Source organism: Mesoplodon mirus, assembly GCF_964341445.2.
Source record: "Mesoplodon mirus genome assembly, chromosome: 9".
NCBI lineage: Eukaryota > Metazoa > Chordata > Mammalia > Artiodactyla > Ziphiidae > Mesoplodon > Mesoplodon mirus.
Genome location: NC_138985.1, coordinates 69,563,762 through 69,584,604, shown reverse-complemented (window position 1 = coordinate 69,584,604; position 20,843 = coordinate 69,563,762). Strand labels below are relative to the sequence as shown.

Sequence of the window (20,843 nt, the reverse complement as noted above, 5' to 3'; positions counted from 1 at the left end):
AAAGCAAATAATAAAGATGGGCTTGTAGATATTTTAGTATGAGCTAGTGGGGTAGATTGTGGTGTCATTTCCTGATGTGGAGAAAATTGGGAGACGTGCAGGGTTCCCGCATCAGAGGAAAGGGATCCAAAAAAGAGAACATAGATTAGACTTGAGGAAGAACATGGTGAGGAGGACAGGAAAAGCCTTCAGATGGAGAAAGTGAGAGGCAGACACGGCGTGAGGTTAAGGGACCCCCCTTCTGCCGGTGTCTGTTTTTCTGTGAAGGGGTGGGTAAAGTCATTTGTTGAATATGAAAGGGAAAGTTGCAGGGCTGAAATGTTGAAGAGGGTGGAGAAGGTTTGGAAAAGCCCTTGTGAAGAACAGTAGAGTAACCCTGTTGGGGAAATGTGGACAGGAGTCAGGCCAGTATTGGAGGCCCAACCAAAGGTGGAGACTGTTATGAGTTGAATTGCACCTCCCCCCAAAAAAGTATGTTGAAATCCTAACCCCTGGTACCTCTATATGAAATTAGCAGGTTCTGGGATTACCCAGAGCATCTCTTGTTCAAACAAGTCTAGTCCATCTTCACCACCTGGGTTAAATGACCCCAACGAGAGTTGGGGTAGTCAGAATACCAAGGAGTAGTCTCCTGTGCTAGACTGAGTCCTCCAAGATACAGACACCAAGATGGGATTGAGTGAGCAAGGATTTTATTAAGAGAAACACCTATGTGAAAGGAAAGCAGGAGGAAGCCAGGGAGACTGGGAGAACCACCAGACCATGACGCAAGTCTGACCCCGAGGGAAGGAAAGAGGGAATGACAGTTGGGTGAAGCATCCTAACTTGCCACATAGTCTAAGGAAGGTTCAGCAAAGCCACTGGGAGTTCTGGGACGAAAGTTGACAATACAGGAGTCTGCTGTACTTCAAGAAACCAGCTGCCTTAGTGCATCAACTACACTCAGTTACTGGCAAGGAGCAGCCTGTAGGAGGCGTACTTTGGCACAAGCTCTGTCATGGATTCCAAAGAGCAGCAGCTGTGGTAGGAGGTCTGTGAGGTGTATTCTTTTTTTTTTTTTTGCAGTACGTGGGCCTCTCACTGTCATGGCCTCTCCTGTTGCGGAGCACAGGCTCCGGACGTGCAGGCCCAGCGGCCATGTCTCACGGGCCCAGCCGCTCTGCAGCATGTGGGATCCTCCCGGACCGGGGCACGAACCCGTGTCCCCTGCATCGGCAGGCAGACTCCCAACCACTGCGCCACCAGGGAAGCCCCATCTTGTGTATTCTTGCCACACCTCCCAACAGATCACCATGTAACCTGGGTTTTTCTTGTCCTTTCTGGATCCTTTGCGTTCTAGCTTATGGAACATGACTAAAATTTACTGTACACCACTTCCCAGCCTGGCTTAGAGGAACTCCTGTGTGCCATCCTCTACGCTCTTCCCTTTTCTGCTGATTGTCTCTCGATGTCCATATGTTAAAGGCGGCAGAGCCTGGTCCCTAAGTGACTATGGGGGACAGAGCCCCCTCGCCCCAACGCTTTGTGATAAACTCCGTGAACTGTTGACACAAGCAAAAAGTAAGTTTCCATTGCGTTTGAGCTATGGTACCTTCTGGCCTATCTGTTAGAGCAGTAAACTTGCCCTAACTACTGTGCTACCACTGGGCCACGTATGAGAAAGATGGTCAGGGTATCTGGGACACAGGAGAAGGAGGGAGAGGGTAAAAAGAGCATCTGATTTACAGAAGTTCTGTATGTACATGACTTCTTAGGAGTATGGAGTTAGGCTATGCTGGGATCACTCACACAGGCTGATGGGGAATCATCCAGAGTGAGTGGACTAACTAGCAGTCGTGGTTCTCTTTGCCGGGTCAGTATCTGTCCAGCTTTCTGATGCCTGTACTTGAAGTAAGGTGCCCACCTTCTTTGCCTTCTCCTTATCTGGCCATTTTTCCTCCGAGCTCAGCTGTATGCAGACTTCCCAGGAGCCCCACCCTGGCTTTCTTCCAGCCCGCGCCTCCAGGATCCTAAGAGATGCTTCCCAGACCTTGGTGTGGGAGGGAGGCGGCACATGTCTGGTCTCTGTGTGGCCTTAGACAAGGCCTTTCCCCTCTCCAGCCTCAATCTCCCCCACTGAAAAATGGGGGAACTGGCCCTGCTGACCTCTGGCCCCTGACTGTGTTTACTATGGGTTTGTGAACTTGTGACTTAGGGAGACAAACCCCTAAGAAATGGAAGGACAGCAGATTTCCCTCTGCCCAGCAGAGGGGAGCATCTCCCCACAAACCAGCAGCTAAGCAGAGTGAGCGCTGTGACAGCCCTATGCAGGCCCAGCCTTCTGGGGCCTTCGTGCGGGCAGTAGCCTCTGAGCCAGAGTTCTGAGCACCAGAGATCCAGGCCCCAGAGAGTGACTGCAGGGAAGCCCTGGAGCCCCTTCTCAGCCCTTCCTTAAGGCATCCCGACCCTCTACACCTGTCCGGCAGAGAGAGGGTGGGTCAGTCCCTAAATATCAGTGGGGCTCTGGCCTTGCCAGTTAGGTGGGGAGGAGAAAGCTTACGCAAGCTGGGAAGACAAGACAGCAAAATCAGACATTCACCAAAGCTAGCGGCTACCTCTAGGTTGACACGTCTCCAGCTGGACGGGACCTCAGACTCCCAGTTATGGTTTGAATTGTGTCCCTCAAAAAGGCAAGGTCACCTCAGAATATGACCTCATTTGGAAATAGGATCAGGGCAGGTGTAACTCATTAAGTTAAGATGCGTTCCTACTGGAGGAGGGTGGACGTCTACTCCAATGTGACTGGTGTCTGTAAGAAGAGGAAAACACAGGGGGAAGATGGCCACGTGGAGACGGAGGCAGAGATTGGAGTCATGCTGCCAGAAGCCAAGAAACACCTGGGGCTGCTAGAAGCTGGAAGGATCCTTCCCCAGAAGCTTCAGAGGGAGCACGACCCCACCATCACTTTGATTTTGGACTTCTAGCCTCCAGAACTGAGAGATGATAAGTTTCTCTGAAGCCACCCAGTTTGGGGTACTTGGTTATGGCAGCCCCAGGAAATAATACACGCTGCCCCACATTCCTGGGCAGAGGCTGTGCATCCACTCAGTCCCACCTCTGTAGCAGACTTTGTTCCATGTGCACAGTGTTCGCTGTTGCCGCCATTGGTTTTCATTTTGAATTTTTGTACCTTTAGCTGGACCGCTCCACCGAGTGCCTCACCTGACACCTGTGGGCATTTGAGCTGTGGTCCCTGTTCCACATGTCCCTGGCATCTGGGAGGGGGAACCCCTCGGCTGCCCTCCAGACCCCTCTCAGCATGGGCTGTTCATTCCGTCCCCAGGCTTCCTGTCCACACGGGGCAACTCTGACCCAGAGAAGGTTTTTACGTTGCAAAAATCTGCATCCCTACAGCTTCGGCCCAGCAGTCCTTGCTGTGTCCTAGGGCCACCCAGAACCCTCTGCTCCCTCCGCCTTTAGACATTTACGCACAGGAGGCTCATCCCCTTAAAAGTTGTCTGGTCCCCGGTCCCTCAGAGCATGCTCATTGCTGTGGTTTCCTGATGGTCGCCTTACCTGGACAAGCTCCAGTTGTTAAACTTCTCTTTGTGGTTAGGGACCAAGACTAGACACAATACACCTGGTATATGTTCTAACCAGAGTCAAGAGGGCAGGAGCATCACTTGCCTTGTTCTGAACTCAATACCTTTGATGATTCAGCCTGAGACCATCTGAAAGGCTGTGACCATTGTGACTCCAGGGGAGAGATGAGAGATGGTGTGTTCTTTGGTCCGAGAACACTTCCACAGGTACAGGGGTGTGGTGTGAGGATGACAAACTGCCTGCTGGAGGGAAAAAATGGTATCCATCTGGGTGCTCAAGACAGAATTCTTTTTTTTTATTGGAGTATAGTTGATTTACAGTATTATGTTAGTTTCAGGTGTACAGCAAAGTGATTCAGTTGTGTATATATATATATATTTTTCCAGATTCTTTTCCATTGTAAGTTTATAAGATACTGAGTGTAGTTCCCTGTGCTATACAGTAAATCCTTATTTGTCTATTTTATATATAGTAGTGTGTATATGTTAATCCCAGACTCCTAATTTATCCCTCCCCTCACCTTTCCCCTTTGGTAACCATAAGTTTGTTTTCTGTGAGTCTGTGTCTGTTTTGTCAGTAAATTCATTCATATTATTTTTTAGATTCCATGTGTAAGTGATATCATATAATCTTGTCCTTCTCTGTCTTACTTAACTTAGTATGATATTCTATAAGTCCACTTATGTTATTGCAAATGGCAATATTTCATTCTTTTTTATGGCTGAGTAATACTGCATTGTGTATATATACCACATCTTCTTTATCCATTCATCAGGACAGAATTCTTTTTTTTTTTTTTTTTTTTTTTTCAGTTTTATGAATCTGTATTTTTTAATAGTTAGGAAGTACCAGTCTTTTGAGACAATACAAATTTGAGTGAAGTTAAGACAATGTCTTTATCAGCAAGACTGATCCAATGTAGAGGTTGCATACTCTAAAAACTTGGTGGTAAAATCCCAACATCTGCTTCATAAGTTCGTTCAGGTGCTGAAACCTTTCCTGCCAGTTTACAGCCCGAGCAACATTTCCAGTTTTATCTATCAGTTTTATTCCAAAAAATTCCAACATCATTTTATAAGCCAAGAGGAATCTTCTAATTGCCTCTTTTGTTTTCTTGAATTCCTCAATTTCATACGTAGTTAGTTCTTTAGCATAAAAGTTCAAGCCTTGTTCTCTCAGGGGGAAAAGCCATTGGATGTAGGTGTGGCTGTATTCCAGCTTCTCGTAATCTCCTTTCCACTTACTGAGAACTTCTTCAATGTAAACACCATCAGGCTTAAATGGAATTTTATTCTTACAAAAACGAAGATTGCTCAAGTCATTTTGATATCGGATATCTTTGAAGTTCTGTGGGTACTGGTGTCGGTATTTGTACAAATCCCTCGCAGCATAAAAACTTCTCTTTGGTTTGGCAGATACTTCAGTGGAATCAGCCCCCTGCTCGGCGCCCGCCGCCTCGGTGTCCCGATCGGGCGCGGGGCTGGCGCGGGGCCGGCCGCCGGCTCGCTCCGGGGTCTCCGGGGGCTGCGCGGGCTCCCGCCCCGGGCCCTCGCCGCCGCCCGGACCCGGTTCCTCGGGCTCGGGCTCCGAGTCCGTCTGCCAGGTGGAGTCGCAGTCCTCCACGGTGGTGGGCTCGCGCACGCCGACCCCGCCGAGCAGGTTGCCCATCGGAGAGGCGGGGGCAGGCGGGCGCGGGGCTCCGGGCTCCGGCTGCGGCGGCGCTAGGGCCCGGGCAGGGCCGCGGCCAGGGCGCTCAGGACAGAATTCTTGATTCTGAACTTGACATCTTTTTTTCCATTACCCTCCAAATATAGTTCTTGACTCTTTTATCTCCAAACCTCTCTAAAATTTGTTTCTTCTTTCCCCACTGCCTCCATCATTCCCTACCTGCATCCCTGCAACAGGTTGCTGTCTTCAGACTGGCCCCTTGTAATCCTTTCTCCTTGCTACAATTACAGTGAGCTTCCCAGTTTGGAAATATGGTTATGTGACCTATACATACACACATAAAACCTGCCCACGACTCCCCTTACCCTTGGGGTGAAAATCCATTCTCACCATAGCCTACCTCTCAGCCTCACTCTAGCCAGTCCTCCCTTGCACTCTATGATCCAGCCTTACTATCCTGCAGGAGGCATGGTCTTTCACCTTTGGCCTCTGCACATACTCATATCTCTACCTGGAACATTTTCTTTCATCTCAACTGCCCCCTCACCCCCATCATGCCCCTAATCCCCTTAGTCCTTCCCACCTGGCTTATGCTTTATACCGGGGAGAGTTCTTGGATACAAACAAGATCCCATTCAGGCTAGCCCAAATGACAGGACACCTACTGGAAGGGCATCCGGGAGTCTCAGTGGGAGCCTGGGGGCCAGGCTCAAGAATGCTCAGACCTGAGAGAGGTCTGAATGGCCAAGAAGCAGAGAGTATTAGTCAGGAATTGCTTCTGGCCGCAAGTAACAGAGACATGAAAAACAGGCATGATAACACAGTGCTCTATTTTTCTCTCATCTAAGAAGAAGCCCAAAGGTGATAAGTCCAGGGCAGATGCAAGGCTTGAGGATATTGGGGCTGAGTTCTTTGAGCTTCTCTTGACTTTTCCAGGGCGAGTTCAAGATGGCTCGTGAAGTGCCAATCACCAGGCTCACCTCTTGGGCAGGAAGGATGAGGAAGAAATAACAGGACGTGGGCAAGCATAGCTGCCTCCCTCTTCAGGAGCCCTCCCTGCTCAACAACTTCTGCTGACATCCCGTTGACCAGCACTGGGTCATACAGTGTGATGTTTAATTTTATGTCACTTTGGCTAGGCCACAGTGTCCAGATATTTGGTCAGACACATCTGGATGTGGCTATGAAGGAATTTTTTAGATGAGATTAACATTTAAATCAGTCGACTTCGAGTAAAGTAAATCTCCACCATGTGGGTGGGCCTCATCCAATCAGGTGAAGACAGCCTTTAGGAAAAGACTGAGGTCCTCTGAGGATTTGGCCCACAGGCTATAGTTTGGAAGCCCCTGTCTTAGGGTAGCAGTGGGCAAGGAGGTGGAAAGAACAGTGCAAGGGGAGAGAAAAAACTGCCATGAGAGCTAAGGGAATATTGGCCAAAGAGGAGCCCTTTAAATCTGCCAAGGACAGAAAGAAGGCAATTCTTTGTTGGTACTTGACAGCTTACCTGCCTGGGAGAAAAGGGCAGAAAGGTCTGCATAGCTGGAAAAGTGTCTCAGCCATCTCAGGGTTAGCACGGCATCCATCCTGCTGGATTCTGCAGATCCTGCTGGCCAGATGCCCAAATGCAGTCAGCTCACTGGGACTTGTTCCTTTTGAAAACAGCAGGTGGAGAAATCTCTCTCTCAGCACCATGGCAACCAGATCGCATTCTCCTCTCACAGAAGAATCACAAGTGCGCCCCTGCAGACATTGATCCATTTGTGTGCACTGAGCTCCTTTCAAGGCCAGGCCCTGTGCTGAGTGCTTGGAACACAGAGATGTATAAACCAAAGTCCCTGATTTAAAGGAGTCCACAGACTGGAGCAGGAGACAAGCCTGCGAAGGCAACAGCGTGATAAGTAATTGACCGAGGAAAGAACACACCGAGTGCCGCGGGAATCGCTCCTCCTCTTTGGGATCAAGAAGCTGGCCTGCTGGGTCTCTCTGAAGAGCTGAGCTCGAGCTGAGTTTGGAAGGATCAGTCCGACTTGGTCAAAAGGATGAGCTGGGGAAGCTTCAGAGCACCTTTAAAGAGCAGCAAGCGTGGCCTGAGACCAGGGCCCTCGAGGGTCCCAGAGACAGACAGGGAGAGGCCCACGGTGCTAAACCAGGGTGCCCTGCCCACACTGCTCTCACTGGGGTCCACCATCAGCTAGCGCCCAGTCCAGGGGCCGTTCTCCAGCCCATTTTTTAACCCCCTTCCTTCTCTCTTTTTTTTTTTTTTGGCTGTGCCGCGTGGTTTGCGGGATTTCAGTTCCCCAACCAGGGATTGAACCCCAGGCCCATGGCAGTGAAAGCCCAACTCCTAGCCACTGGACCACCAGGGAACTCCCACCCCCTCCTTTCTCTTAAAAGATCCTGTCTTGGAATAAAGACACAGACGTAGAGAATGGACTTGAGGACACGGGGAGGGGGAAGGGTAAGCTGGGACGAAGTGAGAGAGTGGCATGGACATATATACACTACCAAATGTAAAATAGATAGCTAGTGGGAAGCAGCTGCATAGCACAGGGAGATCAGCTCGGTGCTTTGTGACCACCTAGAGGGGTGGGATAGGGAGGGTGGGAGGGAGACAGAAGAGAGAGGAGATATGGGGATATATGTATATGTATAGCTGATTCACTTTGTTATAAAGCAGAAACTAACACAACACCTACTCCAATAAAGATGTTAAAAAAAAAAGAAAAAGGAAAGATCCTGTCTTGATCACAATAGCAGGATACCACCAGCTCCTGATGTTTCCTCTGCTGTCTGGCTGCCCTTTCTCACTATTCTTTTTTTTTTTTTTTTAATTTTTTTGCTTTATAACAAATTAAATCAGTTATACATATACATATGTTCCCATATCCCCTCCCTCTTGCGTCTCCCTCCCACCCTCCCTATCCCACCCCTCCAGGCGGTCACAAAGCACCGAGCTGATCTCCCTGTGCTATGCGGCTGCTTCCCACTAGCTATCTACCTTACGTTTGGTAGTGTATATATGTCCATGCCGCTCTTTCACTTTGTCACAGCTTACCCTTCCCCCTCCCCATATCCTCAAGTCCATTCTCTAGTAGGTCTGTGTCTTTATTCCTTTCTTACCCCTATGTTCTTCATGACATTTTTTTTTCTTAAATTCCATATATATGTGTCAGCATACAGTATTTGTCTTTCTCTTTCTGACTTACTTCACTCTGTATGACAGACTCTAGGTCCATCCACCTCATTACAGATAGCTCAATTTCATTTCTTTTTATGGCTGAGTAATATTCCATTGTATATATGTGCCACATCTTCTTTACCCATTCATCCGATGATGGACACTTAGGTTGTTTCCATCTCCGGGCTATTGTAAATAGGGCTGCTATGAACATTTTGGTACACGTCTCTTTTTGAATTATGGTTTTCTCAGGGTATATGCCCAGTAGTGGGATTGCTGGGTCATATGGTAGTTCTATTTGTAGTTTTTTAAGGAACCTCCATACCGTTCTCCATAGTGGCTGTACCAATTCACATTCCCACCAGCAGTGCAAGAGTGTTCCCTTTTTTCCACACTCTCTCCAGCATTTATTGTTTCTAGATTTTTTGATGATGGCCATTCTGACTGGTGTGAGATGATATCTCATTGTAGTTTTGATTTGCATTTCTCTAATGAGTAAAGATGTTGAGCATCCTTTCATGTGTTTGTTGGCAATCTGTATATCTTCTGTGGAGAAATGTCTATTTAGGTCTTCTGCCCATTTTTGGATTGGGTTGTTTGTTTTTTTGTTATTGAGCTGCCTGAGCTGCTTATAAATTTTGGAGATTAATCCTTTGTCAGTTGCTTCATTTGCAAATATTTTCTCCCATTCTGAGGGTTGTCTTTTGGTCTTGTTTATGGTTTCCTTTGCTGTGCAAAAGCTTTGAAGTTTCATTAGGTCCCATGTGTTTATTTTTGTCTTTATTTCCATTTCTCTAGGAGGTGGGTCCAAAAGGATCTTGCTGTGATTTATGTCATAGAGTGTTCTGCCTATGTTTTCCTCTAAGAGTTTGATAGTTTCTGGCCTTACATTTAGGTCTTTAATCCATTTTGAGCTTATTTTTGTGTATGGTGTTAGGGAGTGATCTAATCTCATACTTTTACATGTCCCTATCCAGTTTTCCCAGCACCACTTATTGAAGAGACTGTCCTTTCTCCACTGTACATTCCTGCCTCCTTTATCAAAGATAAGGTGACCATATGTCCGTGGTTGTATCTCTGGGCTTTCTATCCTGTTCCATTGATCTATCTTTCTGTTTTTGTGCCAGTACCATACTGTCTTGATTACTGTAGCTTTGTAGTATAGTCTGAAGTCAGGGAGCCTGATTCCTCCAGCTCCATTTTTCGTTCTCAAGATTGCTTTGGCTATTCGGGGTCTTTTGTGTTTCCATACAAATTGTGAAATTTTTTACTCTAGTTCTGTGAAAAATGCCAGTGGTAGTTTGATAGGGATTGCATTGAATCTGTAGATTGCTTTGGGTAGTAGAGTCATTTTCACAATGTTGATTCTTCCAATCCAAGAACATGGTACATCTCTCCATCTATTTGTATCATCTTTAATTTCTTTCATCAGTGTCTTATAATTTTCTGCATACAGGTCTTTTGTCTCCTTAGGTAGGTTTATTCCTAGATATTTTATTCTTTTTGTTGCAATGGTAAATGGGAGTGTTTCCTTGATTTCACTTTCAGATTTTTCATCATTAGTATATAGGAATGCCAGAGATTTCTGTGCATTAATTTTGTATCCTGCAACTTTACCAAATTCATTGATTAGCTCTATTTGTTTTCTGGTAGCATCTTTAGGATCCTCTATGTATAGTATCATGTCATCTGCAAACAGTGACAGCTTTACTTCTTCTTTTCCGATTTGGATTCCTTTTATTTACTTTTCTTCTCTGATTGCTGTGGCTAAAACTTCCAAAACTATGTTGAATAAGAGTGGTGAGAGTGGGCAACCTTGTCTTGTTCCTGATCTTAGTGGAAATGGTTTCAGTTTTTCACCATTGAAGACGATGGTGGCTGTGGGTTTGTCATATATGGCCTTTATTATGTTGAGGAAAGTTCCCTCTATGCCTACTTTCTGCAGGGATTTTATCATAAATGGGTGTTGAATTTTGTCGAAAGCTTTCTCTGCATCTATTGAGATGATCATATGGTTTTTCTCCTTCAATTTGTTAATATGGTGTATCACGTTGATTGATTTGCGTATATTGAAGAATCCTTGCATTCCCGGAATAAACCCCACTTGATCATGGTGTATGATCCTTTTAATGTGCTGTTGGATTCTGTTTGCTAGTATTTTGTTGAGGATTTTTGCATCTATGTTCATCAGTGATATTGGCCTGTAGTTTTCTTTCTTTGTGACATCCTTGTCTGCTTTTGGTATCAAGGTGATGGTGGTCTCGTAGAATGAGTTTGGGAGTGTTCCCCCCTCTGCTATATTTTGGAAGAGTTTGAGAAGGATAGGTGTTAGCTCTTCTCTAAATGCTTGATAGAATTCGCCTGTGAAGCCATCTGGTCCTGGGCTTTTGTTTGTTGGAAGATTTTTTTTTTTTTTTTTTTTTTTTTCGGTATGCGGGCCTCTCACTGTTGTGGCCTCCCCCGTTGCGGAGCACAGGCTCCGGATGCGCAGGCCCAGCGGCCATGGCTCACGGGCCCAGCCGCTCCGCGGCATATGGGATCCTCCCAGACCGGGGCACGAACCCGTATCCCCTGCATCGGCAGGCGGACTCTCAACCACTGCGCCACCAGGGAGGCCCTGTTGGAAGATTTTTTATCACAGTTTCAATTTCAGTGCTTGTGATTGGTCTGTTCCTATTTTCTATTTCCTCCTGATTCAGTCTTGGCAGGTTGTGCATTTCTAAGAATTTGTCCGTTTCTTCCAGGTTGTCCATTTTATTGGCATAGAGTTCCTTGTAGTAATCTCTCATGATCTTTTGTATTTCTGCAGTGTCAGTTGTTACTTCTCCTTTTTCATTTCTAATTCTATTGATTTGAGTCTTCTCCCTTTTTTTCTTGATGAGTCTGGCTAATGGTTTATCAATTTTGTTTATCTTCTCAAAGAACCAGCTTTTAGTTTTCTTGATCTTTGCTATCGTTTCCTTCATTTCTTGTTCATTTATTTCTGATCTGATTTTTATGATTTCTTTCCTTCTGCTAACTTTGGGATGTTTTTGTTCTTCTTTCTCTAATTGCTTTAGGTGCAAGGTTAGGTTGTTTATTCGAGATGTTTCCTGTTTCTTAAGGTGGGACTGTATTGCTATAAACTTCCCTCTTAGAACTGCTTTTGCTGCATCCCATAGGTTTTGGGTCGTCGTGTCTCCATTGTCATTTGTTTCTAGGTATTTTTTAATTTCCGCTTTGATTTCTTCAGTTATCACTTCGTTATTAAGTAGTGTATTGTTTAGCCTCCATGTGTTTGTATTTTTTACAGCTCTTTTCCTGTAATTGATATCTAGTCTCATAGCATTGTGGTCAGAAAAGATACTTGATACAATTTCAATTTTCTTAAATTTACCAAGGCTTGATTTGTGACCCAAGATATGATCTATCCTGGAGAATGTTCCATGAGCACTTGAGAAAAATGTGTATTCTGTTGTTTTTGGATGGAATGTCCTATAAGTATCAATGAAATCTATCTGGTCTATTTTGTCATTTAAAGCTGTGTTTCCTTATTAATTTTCTGTCTGGATGATCTGTCCATTGTGTAAGTGAGCTGTTAGAGTCCCCCGCTATTATTGTGTTACTGTCCATTTCCTCTTTTGTAGCTGTTAGCATTTGCCTTATGTATTGAGGTGCTCCTATGTTGGGTGCATATATATTTATAATTGTTACATCTTCGTCTTGGGTTGATCCCTTGATCATTATGTAGTGTCCTTCTTGTCTCTTGTAGCATTCTTTATTTTAAAGTCTATTTTGTCTGATATGAGAATTGCTACTCCAGCTTTCTTTTGGTTTCCATTTGCATGGAATATCTTTTTCCATCCCCTTACTTTCAGTCTGTATGTGTCTCTAGGTCTGAAGTGGGTCTCTTGTAGACAGCATATATATGGGTCTTGTTTTTGTATCCATTCAGCCAATCTGTGTCTTTTGGTGGGAGCATTTAGTCCATTTACATTTAAGGTAATTATCGATATGTATGTTCCTATTCCCATTTTCTTAATTGTTTTGGGTTCGTTATTGTAGGTCTTTTCCTTCTGTTGTGTTTCTTGCCTAGAGAAGTTCCTTTAGCGTTTGTTGTAAAGCTGGTTTGGTGGTGCTGAACTCTCTCAGCTTTTGCTTGTCTGTAAACGTTTTAATTTCTCCATCAAATCTGAATGAGATCCTTGCTGGGTAGAGTAATCTTGGTTGCAGGTTTTTCTCCTTCATCACTTTAAGTATGTCCTGCCACTCCCTTCTGGCTTGTAGAGTTTCTGCTGAGAGATCAGCTGTTAACCTGATGGGGATTCCCTTGTGTGTTATTTGTTGTTTTTGCCTTGCTGCTTTTAATATGATTTCTTTGTGTTTAATTTTTGACAGTTTGATTAATATGTGTCTTGGCGTATTTCTCCTTGGATTTATTCTGTATGGGACTCTCTGTGCCTCCTGGACTTGATTAACTATTTCCTTTCCCATATTAGGGAAGTTTTCAACTATAATCTCTTCAAATATTTTCTCAGTCCCTTTCTTTTTCACTTCTTCTTCTGGAACCCCTATAATTCGAATGTTGGTGCATTTAATGTTGTCCCAGAGGTCTCTGAGACTGTCCTCTGTTCTTTTCATTCTTTTTTCTTTATTTTGCTCTGCAGCAGTTATTTCCACTATTTTATCTTCCACCTCACTTATCCGTTCTTCTGCCTCAGTTATTCTGCTATTGATCCCATCTAGAGTATTTTTTATTTCATGTATTGTGTTTTTAATCGATGCTTGATTCATCTTTAGTTCTTCTAGGTCCTTGTTAACTGTTTCTTGCATTTTGTCTATTCTATTTCCAAGATTTTGGATCTGGGAAATAGAATCTTGGATCATCTTTACCATCATTATTCTGAATTCTTTTTCAGGTAGACTGCCTATTACCTCTTCATTTGTTAGGTCTGGTGGGTTTTTATCTTGCTCCTTCTCCTGCTGTGTGTTTTTCTGTCTTCTCATTTTGCTTATGTTACTGTGTTTGGGGTCTCCTTTTTGCAGGCTGCAGGTTCGTAGTTCCCGTTGTTTTTGGTGTCTGTCCCCAGTGGCTAAGGTTGGTTTAGTGGGTTGTGTAGGCTTCCTGGTGGAGGGGACTAGTGCCTGTGTTCTGGTGGATGAGGCTGGATCTTGTCTTTCTGGTGGGCAGGTCCGCGTCTGGTGGTGTGTTTTGGGGTGTCTGCAGACTTTTTATGATTTTAGGCCACCTCTCTGCTAATGGGTGGCGTTGTGTTCCTGTCTTGCTAGTTGTTTGGCATAGGGTGTCCAGCACTGTAGCTTGCTGGTCGTTGAGTGAAGCTGGGTGCTGGTGTTGAGATGGAGATCTCTGGAAGATTTTCGCCGTTTGATATTATGTGGAGCTGGGAGGTCTCTTGTGGACCAGTGTCCTGAAGTTGGCTCTCCCACCTCAGAGGCACAGCACTGACTCCTGGCTCCTCAATTTGGGATGATTTGTTGTCTGTTCATGTATTCCACAGATGCAGGGTACATCAAGTTGATTGTGGAGCTTTAATCCGCTGCTTCTGAGGCTGCTGGGAGAGGTTTCCCTTTCTCTTCTTTGTTCTCACAGCTCCTGGGTCTCAGCTTTGGATTTGGCCCCGCCTCTGCGTGTAGGTCGCCGGAGGGCGTCTGTTCTTCGCTCAGACAGGACAGGGTTAAAGGAGCAGCCTCTTCGGGGACTCTGGCTCACTCAGGCCGGGCGGGAGGGAGGGGCACGGAGTGCGGGGCGAGCCTGCAGCGGCAGAGTTCGGCGTGACGTTGCACCAGCCCGAGGCGCGCCGTGCGTTCTCCCAGGGAAGCCGCCCCTGGATCCCGGGACCCCGGCAGTGGCGGGCTGCACAGGCTCCCGGAAGGGCGGTGTGGACAGTGACCTGCGCTCGCACACAGGCTTCTTGGCGGCGGCAGCAGCAGCCCCAGCGTCCCACGCCCGTCACTGGGCTCCACGCTTTCAGTCGTGACTCGCGCCCGCCTGTGGAGCCCCTTTAAGCAGCGCTCTTAATCCCCTCTCCTCGCGCACCAGGAAACCAAGAGGGAAGAAAAAGTCTCTTGCCTCTTCGGCAGCTCCAGAGTTTTCCCGGACTCCCTCCCGGCTAGCTGTGGCACATTAGCCCCCTTCAGGCTGAGTTCTCGCCGCCAGCCCCAGTCCTCTCCCTGCGCTCTGACCGAAGCCCGAGCCTCAGCTTCCAGTGCCGCCCGCCCTGGCGGGTGAGCAGACAAGCCTCTCGGGCTGGTGAGTGCCGCTTGGCACCGATCCTCTGTGCGGGAATCTCTCCGCTTTGCCCTACCCAGGTATGTGGGGAGTTTCTTGCCCTTTGGGAGGTCTGGGGTCTTCTGCCAGCATTCAGTAGGTGTTCTCTCTCACTATTCTTATTGACTCCCCCACTTCCTTAAATTCTGACCTTCTTCTCCAGCTATACTGCCTCTAGGTATATCAGAAACCTCTTCATTTCTCATTTCCATTTCTAGTTCTCTTTGAATATTGGTCTCAGTTTATCCTACCACAAGATAAGCCTCCTGTACGTGTCTGGGAATGTGGCTGCAAGAACTCCAGAGAAGCAATCCCATAGGGATTCCCATATTCACCCATCCATCCTGGGGAAGGATTCTGATTGGCATTGGTTGGGTCGTGTTCCTGCCCTGAAACTCATCACCATTACTAGATTGATGGGGCAGTATGATTCACGATGAGGGAAACAAGGTTCCATGGTTGGCCCCATCAAAGTCACACTGAGTGAGAAGAGAAAGGCAGTTCCCAAAGGCAGGTGTGTCGGTCAGGGTCCCAGTCAGGAGACAGGAACTACACTATGTGAACAAGGAAAGTTTAATATGAATAATTATTAACTGATAACAGAGGGTTAACCACTAAAGGGTAAAGAACTCTGAAGAGCACAGAAAGAGATAAATGGATAAACAAAATGTGGTATATACATACAACAGAATATTATTCTGCCAAAGAAAGGGAGGAAATTCTGACACATGCACCAACATGGATGAACCCTGAAAACGTTTTGCTAAGTGAAATAAGCCAGGCACAAAAGGACAAATATCATATGGTTCCACTTATATGAGGTGAATTCATGGAAACAGAAAGAAGAGTAGAGGTTACCAGGGGCTGATGGAGGGGGAATGGGGAGTTATTGCTTAATGGGTACAGAGTTTCAGTTTGGGGTGATGGAAAAGTCTGGAAATAGGTAATGGTGATGGTTAATCCAATGTCATGAATGTCATCATAATGACACAAAGTTTACCATTTTAACCATTTTAAGTGTACAATTTATGTTCATTTTACCGCAACAGAAAAAAAAATGTACAGGAAGAGTGGGTCTAGGACTGAAAGAGTACCCAAGGAAGAAAGCACCTTGGAGAAGGCCTTTTCCAGGGCTGAGACTCAGACCCCATTGGAGAGACATTCTGTGACCCATTCTCCCTCACATACAAAGAAACAATCCAAGGGGGCATAGGTCACTCCAGTTTGGGATTAGTTGTTCAGTTTGATTTGGGTCACCACTGTGGTGGTTTGGATAGGAACATAAACAGGTCACCAAGTTGTTGCAGCCTTGATTGCCACATATGGCATAACGAGTTGGGCATCAGAAGGAGCCTGCGAATTTTGTGTCCATCAGATAGAGACAAGGTTGTACCAGTCCGGGTGTTTGAGCAGTATGAGGGGGCTCTGGGAGGCGTGACTGGGGCTGCGCCTGGCAGCATCAGGGACAGAAGGCTACTTCAGAAGCGGCCGTGCCCACATGAATTTTCCTATTTTCATTGTATTCAGACCAGGATGACAAACCCCACAGAAGGGCAGGTTGTAGTAATAGCTGCTGCCTGCTCTAGGCAGACAGTGTGACTGTGCCAGGTCTTGTGACAAGGAGCCATTAATTGCACCCCTGACCCTGCAATTCAACAGCTCCAGGGTCCAAGGCGTGCCCTCCATGGATGCCAGGGTTATTGTTCTTGCTCTACCACTGCAAAATTGGCATACCCTGTTCCAGTGCCTATACCTTCATCTTTCCTTCAATCATCCCCACAACCTGCCCAGACCTTCCGTCCAGAAGGGTCACATACGAGAGGGACAAGGGCATTTCTACCAAATTCACAGAGACCCATAAGAGTGCTTACATGGGCTGCTCCAGGAGGAGCCCCAAGCAGGGCTCTCAACCAAGTAGACCAAGTAGCTATTATCTTTATGCTCTAGGACCACCTCAAGCCAAACAGAGAATCTACGTGGCTGAACCAGAATTCAGTTTGGATCCCCTCAGTCCTTTTTTGGTTGATCTGCCACCAGGAGGGTACACACCAGCCTGGCCTGGTGTTGCATCTAGGGCAAAAAAGGAAGCATCATGCCTAGGAATGGTCAAGGTAGAATCTCAAAATTTTAAAATAAGCTTATATGGCTCACCACCACTTTTGTTCTGATCATTACCCAGGAAGCAAAAAGAGGAGATGGTCCCTCTCTGGGCATCTGTATTAGATAGATTATAATCTATCTAATTCAGTGACTGTATTACATAGATTGCTTGAGCTGTAGTAATAAAATACCACAGGCTGGGTGGCTTAAACCACAGACATTTACTTTCTCACAGTTCTGCAGGCTAGGGGTCCACGATCAAGGTGCCACAAATTCAGTTTCAGCTAGGAGCCTCTTCCCGGCCTGTAGCTGGCTTCCTTCTCAATGTGTCTTCACCTGGCCTCTCTGTGTGTGCACCCATTCCTGTGTCTCTTCCTCTTCTTATGAGGACACCAGTCGTATTGGATCAGGGCCCCACCCTTATGACCTCATTTAACCTTAATTAGCTCCCTAAAGGCCATATCTCCAAAGACAGTTACATTGGGGAGATTAGAGCTTCATCCTATAAACTGCGGCAGGGGGGACACAATTCAGCCCATAACAGTGACCAAGGTTTGGAGGAGATGACAAGGTAAAGTTAGAAATCTTGGGAAAGTTCTTTTTTTTTTGGCGGTATGCAGGCCGCTCACTGTTGTGGCCTCTCCCGTTGTGGAGCACAGGCTCCGGACGCGCAGGCTCAGCCGCCATGGCTCACAGGCCCAGCCGCTCTGTGGCATGTGGGATCCTCCTGGACCAGAGCAAGAACCCACGTCCCCTGCATTAGCAGGCGGACTCTCAACCACTGCACCACCAGGGAAGCCCAGGGAAAGTTCATTTTTGAGGAGGCTATTCAAATGCTGGGTCATACCAGATGCCTGTCAATGGGAGGGAGCAGGAGAGGCCCATGGAATACCTTGACTATGGATTCTCTGTTGGGTGGTTGTATGGCTATTAGCATAACTGACCCCATCTTGAGACCTTACAGTTTCCTTTCCTTCTGCCAACCCTACCCAGGACTGTACTGTCCAGTAAATCACTTCTGTGTTATCAAGGGCTTTGTAGTTAGTAGATACTGTTTAATAATCATCAAGACCAGGTGGCCTCTATGCTCAGTTTGTCCCCAAACAATGATGAAAACCTTTGCTGACCTATTCCCAGCACCCATGAGACTAATTACCCATTCATAAATCTTGCCTTAGGAATGCATGTCCTGTTTCCAAGCACCTATCCCCATAACTTAGGTTAACTACAAAATTGTCCCCATGGCCCCTTGGTGGTGTGGAGCGCAGCTGTAAATGCTCTGGATTGTTGTCCACCTGATCCAGATCCAACCCTGTGAGTAAGTTACCCTATAATCAACTGATCCATTGATTATATGGAGCTGCCTGCCTTATTTTTTTGTCTCAAGATACCTTCTCAGTTCAGTGGGCACTTTCCATTCCCTTGATCCTTCGACAGTGGTCTTTGCATTTCCGACTGTAGATGGTGTAGAAAGCTGAAGACAAGACCTAATTTTGTTCCAAGGGCCGTAAGGGCCTGGCCAGTGTCAGTTATGGAGCTGCTGTATTCCCAGAGTTGGGGAGGGAGAAATGTTCCTCTACCCTTTTAGGTTCTTCTGGCTGGTGTAGGAGTTAAATTGACATGAGACTGATTAACAGGAGAAAATCAAACAAAAGTTTAATAACATGTATACATGGGTGAGCCCCAGGAAAACTGAGTAGCTCTCCAAAATGAGTGAAACCCTCACCTTAAGTACTATCTTCAGCTAAAGACAAAAGATGATGTTGGGGGAAGTGGTTTGGGACTACAGAGGGGAGGAAGGCAATTCATATGGAGATGGAAAAGCAACTGTTTGGTAACCAGATGTTTGCTGAGCCACAGACACCATGGGACACAGAGAGGACTCTGATCTCTAGGCCCTGCTGAGTTCCCCGCACCATACCTGGCCCATATTCTTTGCAGATATCCCTGGTGATAGCTCTATTCCAGGAACAGGGCCTCTATCTAAATTCTTTCAGACAGTTAAGGAGAAGATCAAAGTCTCTTCCTGAGTCTTTTGGGCCTTGATTGTTTTCAGCTCAAAATAATATGCATGGCAAAGAGATATTTTGGGCGGGGGGCAAGTTTTGCTCCGCTACACTAGTGACTAGAATAATGCCTGGTACATCATAGGTGCTTAATCAGTTAATAAACATCAGGTGTCTTTGCCTATCTGATTCTTTTAAACTCCTTTATTTCCATTTCGTTTTGCTGACTTTTTGTTATTCCTGCCCTCTATGTCCTTACAACATTTTCTGCAGTGTTTTTCCTTCCTTGGGCTAATTTCTATTTTCTTTTCTTTTTCCACTTTTTTTTTTCCTGGGCTCATCTTTCTCCTCCAGATGTCTCACCATCTTTTCCCTGTACTCTGTCTTCTTAGAGGCAACCATTTCATTAAGTTTTTTAAAATGCCTGGCAGTTGTTTGGTTACAGCTCTTGTCTGCTCTAAGGCAGTGCTTCTGGTGAGGATTCTGCATTTGCCACTTGCTTTTCCTATCCCTTTCCTCTGCTTGGAGAGATCCTTTGCAGCTGCCTTTTTGCTGACTCATCTTTGAACGAGTAGAGTTTTTCCCAGACCAGCTCTTTGCTGAAGCATCATAGGGGAGGGGTCAGGGCAACGTTCCCTGTTAGCTGGAATTTTCCTTATGATCCAGGGTTTTAGATGTGAGTTTGATCGGCCTTTGCTTCTCAGCTCAGGCGTGTCAGGGCAAATTTGGCAACCCAGAGATACTTGGCTTCTGTCAAGGAAACTTGCATGATTTGACTTTCACTTATTTATTCCTTTGTTGACTAAATGCCGAGAGAGGACATTTATGTCCTACTGCCTGGGGGCAGAGACAGAGGGTGGAAAGACAGTGTCTGCACTTCAGCCTCACAAGGACCAGGTTTGAGCCGTCTGCAGAGAGGAGCCGCCAGGCAGCAGAAGACAGCTGTTTTGTCAGGGGGCCACATGCCCAGGTGAGATGCAAGAGCATGGCAGAGGGGGCAAGAGCTTCTTCACATTCCTGCCAAGATCGGGGGCTCAGGTGCAGGGGCCAAAGGGAACACAGCCCTGCTTTGGCATCATGTCAACTGAAATCTTAGGTTACTGGGGACAGAAGCCAGCCTGACCAATGTGTGCAAGCACCCAACTTTCCTTTCTCCCTCCACCTTTCACATGGTCTTGATGCAGCCGTCAGTGACAGGGCCACCATCGCCACATCCTGTCACATCTCAACACCCCTCACCACCTCCACGTGGGCCCTGGACCCAAGCCCGGCTTAGAATATTTTAAGACCCAGTTAGGAGTCTAAGTGTTTGGACATCTTAATCGAAGAAGAATCTAGTGTAGATCGAGGGGTCAAAAGAGGGATTGAATATCGAGACTCTGAAGAGATGGGGCTGCTGTAGAGTTTCCATGTCTCTCAGAGGCCCTGCTGCAGGTGGTTCAGTGATAATCATCTTTGGACTCCCCATCAGATTCAAATTCCCTGGAAAGAGAGAACCTAAGGTTTATCAACAATGTGAGGAAAGAACTAAAATCAGCTGCCAAAGCCTGATGTCATCTATTTGGCTTTTGCTTCACTAGAAGAAATGCCGGTGCAGTATTGTGCCAGAACCTGTCCTCTCTAGAGAGATCCTGACAGTTCCACTCATGCAAAGTGAAGATCAAAGGAACCAAAGGAGAGCAACAGCCAAGCTTTATCATCAATAACCCTTCACTCTTTACCCTAGGTAAAAGACAACCACCCTGTTCACCATGGATTTCAAGTTAAAATATGATACGTTTCTCAAAAAGTCTATTTCCTTTTAAAATCTTTTTGCATGATCTAGGTTACCCTGGCCCTGATGTCTTTTTCTAAAATTTCATTTTATTTATTTATTTTTAATACAGCAGGTTCTTATTAGTTAACTATTTTATACATATTAGTGTATACATGTCAATCCCAATCTCCCAATTCATCCCACCACCACCACCCACCCTGCCTCTTTCCCCCCTTGGTGTCCATACGTTTGTTCTCTACATCTCCGTCTCTATTTCTGCCTTGA

At 46.2% G+C, this 20,843-nt stretch overlaps 1 protein-coding gene and 1 long non-coding RNA gene across 2 annotated transcripts in view; one reads left to right on the top strand and one right to left on the bottom strand.

Moving 5' to 3' along the window:
- Positions 1-20,843, top strand: part of LOC309810079 — a 70,174-nt gene that overhangs the window by 7,061 nt on the left and 42,270 nt on the right. The gene's annotated exons all lie outside the window — the stretch shown is intronic.
- LOC309810340 (opioid growth factor receptor-like protein 1) lies at positions 4,435-5,256 on the bottom strand. Its single transcript, XM_082632306.1, has one exon. It carries the CDS (start codon positions 5,248-5,250, stop codon positions 4,465-4,467), a length of 786 nt encoding a protein of 261 aa, XP_082488432.1. The 5' UTR covers positions 5,251-5,256; the 3' UTR covers positions 4,435-4,464.

Excerpts from the sequence above, each read along its gene's own strand:
- LOC309810340 (XM_082632306.1), bottom strand. The coding sequence starts at position 5,250 with ATGGGCAACCTGCTCGGCGGGGTCGGCGTGCGCGAGCCCACCACCGTG.